Raw genomic sequence first — 9,554 nt, forward strand, 5'->3', positions numbered from 1 at the left:
TGCCAAACAGCCCCTAAGTTTCAGTTTCCTAATGATGAATGGGGCATTGTTATAAACACATCAAGGCTACGTATACATATATAATGCCCTTATCATAAGAATAATGAAAGTGCTAACATGAATAAGGAATCCAATTACCATTAATCATTGTCATTCATGATTGATCTGAACATCACCGTTAATGATCATCAATGATGATAGATCCTTTCATCAACATTGATCATCGAGTAAATGATGATTCTAATCACTAGCGGACCCATGATCAATAGTGACAATATGGATATAAAGACGGATATGATACCCCGAGGCTTAAATTGATAAGAGCATAAATAACACAAATACTAGTTATGACGATGATCTTGTTAATCAATGGTGATTGCACACACAGACCACAAGGTTGCAGTAAATGGGTCACCAATAGTAACGTATGAAGTTCAAGCAAAAACATACCAACAGCATTAATGATGATACTACGGCAGTGGAAAGAAACTGATCTCACAAGCAAAATACATTTCACTTGTACACTTCACTTAATCGATAAAGCAAGCCTTCCGTGGAAACAAAGTTACCAATGAAAGAGAAATGAGATGTGGAATCTACGTTCAATATCAAATCAACAACTGTCCAGGTCAGCAATGTACCCTGGTAGATGCACCCATGTTAGACAACGATATTGTGCATAGTTTTATTGGCAAGTTTTGGCAACAAGATCATAGGATTAGGTAAGCGTGCCATCATCACAACTGAAATCTACATTCAAGATGAAACCTACAATGAGAATCTGAAACCTACATTCACGATTAGATCCACAATTATCCTCCAAATTGGTTTCACAATACTTTGCAATATACACTGCTATATGCACCCATGTCAGCAGGATTGTACATAGTTTACATTGTTAAGTTCCCCACACCAAGCTATCAAAGGCCCAGGTCCTCTGCCAATGGGACCATGATAGCAATGAGAAACGGTAGGATACAAAAGGTTTCAGGACTGTCTTTTCTACGTCTAGGTAAAACAGGTCAGCTGTTTGCAGGTACAGAAATCCACAAAATGGTACTTCTTGCATGCACTGTAAGTCATCTACCTGTTACTTTTGAGTGGATTGCAAACTAGTGAATCTAATGTTTCATATGAGACTAGTGAGTCTAACGTGTCATATGAGCTTTAGGTTAAGCTTTATTCTGTTCCACTGCTTGATAGAAATGCAGAGTCTTCAAGGGCAACACCTTTTCCTGGAATAAGAACAGAAGAATAGATGGCATTAGCAACCTACAGAGTAACTACAGTATTGAGTATGGAACAGGAGAGAAAGGACTGACATCTAGTAACAGTACCAACAGGAAAGAGTATAAACTTAGGGTTTGAATTGTATTCTCCCTACAGCATGTTTGTGCAATGTCGGTGTAGTTCATCATGTGGGGCCCACCATGTACACACAATATCCTCGAAATTGGACCCATGGTGGGCCACGTGTACAACAAAATGAACTGTTCAAAAGAATCAACAGATCGTCCAAGTCGAGATGCATGTGTGGCCCATCTGATAAATGTACTGGCTTACTTTTGGGCCACAACACTTCTACACGATGGAATCACTTGATAAACAGCCCAGATCTCACACAAACACTCTCACGTTTAGGGAGGTCAAGATTCCAGACCCTACCCTTGCAGATAGCTTTTAGCAGTACTTGAGACAGAAAACCTGTCTAACCTGAGAGTTTTCGTCAGAAGCAGAAGGAAAATGAAGGCCTGTTGAGCATCTCTGCAGAATTTCAGGGCTTTTCACCCAAGCTTTGTGTGCTTCGATTGCTTTTATTTTGTAAAGGAAAATCTAAATTGAGAAGAACAACACGAAACTGGTTAACCTATGCACATAATGACAATACATATCAAATAAAAACCTGAATATGAAACAGAGAATATTAAGACTCTTAAGAAGAAAAACAGTAGTCTCTAAAGTGCAAACCTCAGAGAGAGGAACAGTTGGCTTCTCCAGCTCATCTCCTTTGATGTTTATGCCAGTACCCTGGCATTCCGGGCAAAATACAGAAGAAATGAATGTCCCTGTAGAGTTTTCATCATTAATCTTCCTTCTGCTGGATTTGGCTCTGCCCTTTCTCCCAGACTTGGAATCAACAGTATTATGGACTTTTGAATTTGCTGATTGATTACTCCATATCTCCAACTCACAAAGCAGAAGCCAGTGTATGAGGCAGGAAGCATGAAACACATGAAATGCCTGCAGAGGCAAAAAGAATATAAATAACTCCCAGTCCAGGTAAACTAACCTGCACTTAAGTACGTAGATCTAAAGAAGCATATAAAAGGCACACCAAGTTTATGATTGAAAATATGTACCCCATTTGTGTTTCTACTGCTGCAAGCAAGGTTCCCAGTCTTCCTATTCAAAAGGGTAGCAACATCTTTCCCAGGAAGCATCGGTTGTTTACAGACATCACAATCTCTTTCAGCTGCTAGACGTTGTTGCCTCCTCAAATCACGCCTACATTCCCTGCTCAACACTAACCTTGTTTCTTGAAGCTGACCTTCACACTGCCTGGACATTAAGACATTCTCTGATCGATCATCTAGCAGAAACAATGCCTTTTCAGCAGAACAATGCGAAGACAGAGAATCTCCTCCATATGATGATCCACAATCATCGCTCTGTGTTTCATGAATATCATCGGGTTCAGAGAATGATCGCCTTTTCTTCTTTCTGTTGCTTCCAAAGTTCTCAATTTCAGTACCAAGACTAGAGGGCAGAAGGCCTAAGTCACTCACAACTGCTTTCCGACCTAGATTGTATGTGTAAGAGAAAATAATGATGGAAAAATCACAATCCGGAGCTGATAGCATTTCCTGATCACTAGAATTCCCTTCTCCCAGCCAAGCACACCATATTCTTCTAACCTTTGGAATAATTTCATTAGTTGTGAAGATCTTTGAGGCAATATGTCCATGCCCAATAAACCTTACCCCTAAAATAGAAACTTCATCATTCACAAGAACACCCGGAATAACCAGATCGAGACTGTTGTCATCAGCATTCACAATTTTATCACAGGCATTACAAGAAAGTCCAAGAATAATGTCATTGGGCTTCAAATTGATGCTTCCATTATGCCCATTAAGCCCAATTCCGTCACCGTTATCAGCTTCCAAAATATTGTCATGTCCATTACTCATAATAGTTCCAGAGTTGTCACTGTTAGCAACTGAAATCCTATCATGGTTAGAATTCAAAACTGTTAAGTGTCGTTGGTCTTTTTCAGATGATTGATGGAAGAAAAAGATGCCATCATTAAAAGGCCAGGGTGTGGATCCAAAGAGGGTAAGTTTGGCACCGGCATACCTTTGAGCATGAAGGTTTCCTTTGAGATGATTGAGCAGCGTGGTTTCACCATAACAGGGGGAGAGACACAACGTGCAAAAGAAGATGAACCGTTTCCCGTTTTCCCTTAGCTCGACGTACGGATGTCCCTGATTCCGGATACTGCGGAGAGTCACCTTGGCCATCTCTTCTTTCAGACTGCAACTGCCTGCCTTTCTCAACACCAATTCACTTCCTGCTGCCATTAAAACCTTTCCAACCTATGTCCTTCAACTGTCATTCAAGTAATAGAAATCTTGAAACCTGCTTCTTGCAAGAAAAGCCTTCTGTGAACCATATAAAACTTAGAAAGGCCTCGTTCCAGAAATCTGCAGCTTACAGAACTGCTTAATTCAATTTCCTAATCACCTCGGGAAATAGGAAAGACCGAAACCCAAACAGAAACCCCTTTTCAATACAGTATATCAACCCAATACACCAAATTCCGCCAAAGGAACCATTAGATAAACCTAATTCCACATATTTTCCATATAAAAACCTCTCGATGGAGACTATATTGACGGAAATAACCCCAGAAATCGTTCAAAATTCCAACAAACCCTTCTCATCCACCACACAAAACCCAGAAACCACAATTTTTTGAAAAAAAGGAAATGTCAGAAAACCCTAATTGTGCCTATCTGCCCTCAATTATGCAAATAACAAGAATACTTGAAACCCTTCAAAACCCACAGAAGCTCACAACGAACCCTAGAAATCACCATATCATTCAAAACAAAAACACCACAGAAAACCCTAATTCTATGAATCAGCCCTAATAATACACCAATTACAACAGAAAGAACCCCGAAATCTGTTACAAATCGAGGGAAAAAAAAAACTTGAAAATCACCGAATCTGAAATTAACAATTCCGCAGCGTACTCGTACGGAAAATCGTCGGAAAGCGTGGTATTCGTCGGTCTCTGGTTTTAAACACGCCTCGATTGCAAGAAAATGCAAGATCTGAGAAGAAATCTGACATTTCCATGGCCATTTCCACTCGGATGTATGGAAAGAGAGAGATGCTTCCGACCGAAACGAAATTGAAAAGTCTCCAACCGAGTTTCAGGCAATGAGCGTACTTTAGGACGCGGATTTCCTGCAAAGCCTTTCGCAGGAAGTTCGTGCGCAAGGAATCTAGGTGGGGCCACTGCGATGTTTGTGAGAAAGCCACACCGTCCATCCGTTTTTAGATATCATTTTAGGATATGCAGCCACAAATAAGGTGTATTCAATACTCGAATCGACCACACAAGAGGAAACAGTGAAGATTTAATGACTACCGTTGAAACATTTATATGGCCACAAAGGCTTTGTCTCGGTCTAATTTTTGTATTTTCACTTCATCCTAGTGAAAATGACCTTGTAAACGGCTTGGATGGAATATAAACATTAAGGTGGAGCCCAGGAAGGTTTCAACGGTGGACATTCCTTTCCCACTGTTTCATCTCGTATGGCCAACTTGAGTCTTATATCCTCCTAACTTTTAGTCGTCTTTACTAAAATGAGCTAAAAAACGGATGGACGAGTTAGATTTCTCATAAGCATTACGGTGGACCCCACCATGCATCCCAGTGCAGGAATTTCCTCGTCCCCTATTTTAATGACCGAAGCGAGAGTTCCACGGGTTTTGCAAGGAACCCAACTGAGGTCCGCGGGACCGCTGAAAAAAGCGTAGCCCTCGGGCCCACTGTAACACGTGGATTTAGAAATCTTACCTCTGGCGCACATTGAGCTCAATTTAAACGGTCGGAAAAGTGGGGCCCAATTTAGAATGATCACAGACCAAAAGTTAAACTAAAGGATCTCCTAATTAGATGATTGCTGGACAACTAATGGATGATTGAAATGAACATTGCTGAACTGCCCAGATTCATCAAAGAAAGATATTAACTGGAGGTTTGTATAGTCAATCAATCTGATTTTCGGGTCATGCCCTCTATACATGGGTCCCATGATTTGGACGTACATTCATCATTTCACCTTGAGTGAAGTAAATTTGATTGCCCTCCTTTTAGTAATAATAGTTCATTTGAAGGTAGCAGTAAAAAACTCGGGCCGTAGAAATTTTAGAGAATAAATAGTTTATGGATGTGTAGGCTACTGAATGAATGATTGATTAATGATGAGAATGGCCTCACGCAGTGAGTGACGTGAGTACTAGGTGTCCCGCGGATTACCGTTAGTTGTTAACAGAGAAGATCCCGATTCCAATTCGTGGATTCCTTCACCATTTATATAGCGTTAAGAAGGAGAGTGGATTCCGTGTTGTCTAGTTACACCATAATGTATGTTACCCTTACCGCAGGGCCCACCTTGATGATTTTTCGTATATCCACGCCGTCCATCCGCTTTTCCAACTAATTTTAGCATGTAATCCGAAAAATTAGAAAGATAGAAATAGTGGGTTGACCACACCACAGGAAATAATGATGATTGAATTCCTACTATTAAAAACTCCCTTAGGCACCACCGTAAGCCAAAACACGTTGATATGGTGAAACAGACCTGGATGTAGGTTAAATAGAAATATCGGATTGATCCAAAACTTTAGTGGCCCAAAAAAACTTTTTAATGGTTATTCACCATTTTTTCCAGTGGTGTAGTCCACATAATATTTTTTTCTCTTTCTTTTTTGGTTTCAGATCTTAAATGATCTGGAAAAACGGATGGACCGCGTGGATATTAAATATATTCATAAAGGTCGGTCCCACACTGTAAGAGTAACACTAACTAAGGTGTTGCCTTGGTAACACCTAATCCGCTCCCCGGTTACGGATAACTATCATCGTTTTAGATATACGAAGGCACTCGCGCGTGAAATGAAGGGAATTAATCGCGGTGCACATCGTAAAGTATCTCAATTATGAGACATCCTTACCATTCATTATATGGAAAATGCATTGAAAATATCTTGTATCATGCATTATATCGGTCCATTCATCAAGTATACCACATCTTCATATTGATTGTGGAACGTTGGTACGTTTCTTTAAGGATCCTATTTATCCTTACGTTTTTGGCCCACCTGATGAGCAGGTGCATGCTCCAAGTTGGCCCTCGATGAATTTTCCGGATCTCCAGCACTTATATAACATTAGCACGTGCATAAGCTAACAGAACTTGACTCACGCACGTGCTCTAAGATTCCCGAGAAGAATATTCGGCGGGGGACGTTTGATCCGCCGAAGGTCCTGAACGGACGCCGATTAGCTACCGACAGGTTTAGCAACGAGACTCGCTACTGAACCGACGTCACCGAGCTCTGTGGGCCGCACCACGGTGTCTGTCTTTTATTTACGCGGAGAGATCATACGAGGGCTTGATCTAAAAAATGCATTAGATCGAAAGCTTAAGACGACCTCACCACCAAAAATAGTGGGGAGAGTGACGCACACCCTTAAAAAGTTCTAAGGGCCACAAAAGTTTTTGATCAAGCTAATATTTCTCGTTTCCCTTCTTTCATGACTGCTTTAACACGTAAATAGGTGAGATCCTAAATAAACATCATAGTAGACCTTCAGAAGGTTTCTAAGTGGGTGTCACTCTCATCACTATTTTCTATGGTGGGTCTACCAGAGCCTTGGATCTGCCTCGCTCTTTCAACCATGCTATAAGATAATCTCTCCCAAAATATGGACAGTATTGATACAACACATACATCATGGTGGGGGTCACAGAAGTTAGTGACCTCACTTTAGTAGCTAGTCTCACTATTCAACTTGTCAGTATCCAATCCGTGTTCGTCCTAAACTGTACACGTAGTAGCACTTACTCGGATGAAAATTAGCTACTGACAAGTTAAGTAGCTAGACTCGCTACTGAAGTGACGACACAAAGTTCTATGGGACCCATCATGATGTATGTGTTGTATCTACACCGTCCATCCATTTGAAGAAATCATTTTAAGGCATGAGACAGAGTGAGTCAGAATCAAATCTGGAGTAGACCCCACCATATAAAACAGTTGGGAGAGGGACGCCCACTGTTGAAACCTTCTTAAGGTCTACTATGATGTTTATCTGAGATTCAACCTGTTTATAAGTTAAGACAAAGATGAAAGAAGGAAAAAAACAAATTTAAGCTTGGTCGGAAATTTTTGTGGCCCTAAGAAATTTATAATAGTGGACGTCACTCTCTCTACTATTTTTTGTGGTGGGGTCCACTCAAGTTTTGGATCTAACTCAGTTTTCCTCGCATGCCCTAAAATGATATCTCCAAATGGATGGACGGTGTGGATACAACATATACGTCATGGTGGCCCTACAAAACTTGATGACGTTACTTCAGTAGCCAGCCTGGCTGCTCAACTTGTCAATATCTAATCCACGTCCCACTTATTCAAAATAAAAGTAAATGAACGCAGATTACATCCAAACCCCACCACCATGATACATGAGTTTTATCGGCACCGTTTGCTGTAAACTGCAAACTGACCGAGGAAAATCTCAGACACAAGTAGACGACACAACAGGGATTAAACTCTTAAACGTTGAAAATATCATGTGCCACGGAAGTTTTGGATCAAGTTGATATTTCTATTTTCTTCATCTGCGTCCATATGACTTTATGAATAGGTTGGATAGAAAATAAATATGACGGAGGGCCCTAGAAAAGTTTCAACAGTAATAATCATTATAACCGCTGCTTCTTATGGTGTGGTCCACTTGAATATTGGATTTAGCTCAATTTCTCAAAATAATTCTGAAATGATACGAAAAAAAATGAAGGGATAGTGTGGATAGAACGCATACATCACAGTAGATACTTCAGACTCCTGTACGTTGCCAGCTGGACGGGGTAGGACGCAATCCGTATTCAGGGTAAATGGACACCCGCTCTCACTGAAGTCGGGGCGCGGATTAGTTACTACCTCCGCCCAGTTCGGAGCTTGTTACAGGCGGATGCTCATAGGGCAACTGAGAGTTCATTGTGATGTATGGATTTTATCCACACCGTCCATCCATTTTTTTCATATCATTTTAGAATACTGGATCAAAAATAGGGCACATACAAGTCTCATTTGGGCCACACAATGAGGATTAAATTTCTAACATTGAAAATTTCTTAGGGTACAAAGAAGTTTTGGATGATATTTGTTTTTTCATTTCATCCAGGTGTATATGACCATATCAACAGGTTGGATGGAAAATAAACGATACGGTGGACCCTAAGAAGGTTTCGATGGTGGGCGTCCATAGCACCGCTTCTTCCTTTGATGTGGTCTACTTAAGCTTTGGATTTTCCTTATTTTTGTCCTAATTTTCTAAAATGATATGGAAAAATGATGAACAGTATAGATAAAAGCCATGCATCAAGGTGACCCCTCAGTGGCCCTAGGAGCCTCTTCCTGTCCGGAGCTCAGAAGGGCGGGGGTAGTACCTAATCCGGGCCCCTAAAGTCACGGCATTGGTAAAAAAAAAATCTCAACCTATGATTGGAGGACACTTGTTTGTTGAAACAAATAAAGTACATTTTTCTTATTTAACGGATAAACAAATGTCCACCAATTGCATAGGCAGATTATCAAATAGGCAAAATTTTGGTTCACTATGCACATAAATCATTCCCGTAATTTGTAATTTATACAGTGGTTTAGCATGACTTACATGTGCCTTCATGACATCCAGTAAACAGCCCATCAATGTTTTCCTCATGATATTTACATTCTTTTTAAGTTTTCATTGATGATCTGGACGGCACGATGACTGATACACAGGAAACGAGGAATTGCACAATGCTGAATATATTAACCCAACAAAATTGATTGAATTGTGAAAACTATATATTATAGGTGAGTCACAATGCTAAAATCGGATTGGAGTAGTTCTAGCCTCTTATTAGTGGAAACTAGTTTGTTAAAAGAAGATTTTTTTAACTGTTGAATAAATGTCTACCAATCTGTTAGTCAGATAATCATGTGAGTGTAATTTTTAATCCATGATAAACCTAGAGCATGATCATAATCTAGATAGCTTAATTTGAATTACTTTTTTCCGGATGTGAAATTACTTTAGGCTTACGTCAGGGTCAGCATTGTGTCTATTCATTTTCGCATTGGTTATAGGTAAGTTAATGAGGCATTTACAGGAGAGATCCGTGGTGTATGGTGTTCATAGATTATATAGTTTTAATTAATAAGACAAGAAAGAGTGTAAACATAAATCTAGATTTATC

At 40.1% G+C, this 9,554-nt stretch overlaps 1 protein-coding gene across 4 annotated transcripts; it reads right to left on the reverse strand.

Annotated features, from left to right (window-relative positions):
- Window positions 1–774: 774 nt before the first annotated feature.
- LOC131228702 (uncharacterized) lies at window positions 775–4,233 on the reverse strand. 4 transcript variants are annotated; one of them, XM_058224549.1, is made up of 5 exons: window positions 3,358–4,233; window positions 2,361–3,228; window positions 1,969–2,241; window positions 1,714–1,833; window positions 775–1,235 (listed from the first exon to the last, which is right to left on the reverse strand). In XM_058224549.1, exons 1-5 carry the CDS (start codon window positions 3,579–3,581, stop codon window positions 1,173–1,175), a joined length of 1,548 nt encoding a protein of 515 aa, XP_058080532.1. In that variant the 5' UTR covers window positions 3,582–4,233; the 3' UTR covers window positions 775–1,172. The 4 variants fall into 4 exon arrangements, with proteins under 4 accessions (XP_058080532.1, XP_058080533.1, XP_058080530.1 ...); XM_058224550.1 differs by having other exon boundaries at window positions 2,361–3,220; window positions 3,358–3,556; XM_058224547.1 differs by having other exon boundaries at window positions 2,361–4,233.
- Between the last annotated feature and the right edge of the window lie 5,321 nt (window positions 4,234–9,554).

Source organism: Magnolia sinica, chromosome 16, assembly GCF_029962835.1.
Source record: "Magnolia sinica isolate HGM2019 chromosome 16, MsV1, whole genome shotgun sequence".
NCBI classification, from domain to species: Eukaryota; Viridiplantae; Streptophyta; class Magnoliopsida; order Magnoliales; family Magnoliaceae; genus Magnolia; species Magnolia sinica.

Bases quoted from the DNA above. Each gene is read 5' to 3' on its own strand.
- LOC131228702 (XM_058224547.1), bottom strand. From the start codon at position 3,581: ATGGCAGCAGGAAGTGAATTGGTGTTGAGAAAGGCAGGCAGTTGCAGT. The intron at 2,242-2,360 runs GTACATATTTTC...TTGCCTCTGCAG, and splicing joins GCAGTAGAAACACAAATGGG to GCATTTCATGTGTTTCATGC. The intron at 1,834-1,968 runs GTTTGCACTTTA...TTCTCAATTTAG, and splicing joins CAACTGTTCCTCTCTCTGAG to ATTTTCCTTTACAAAATAAA.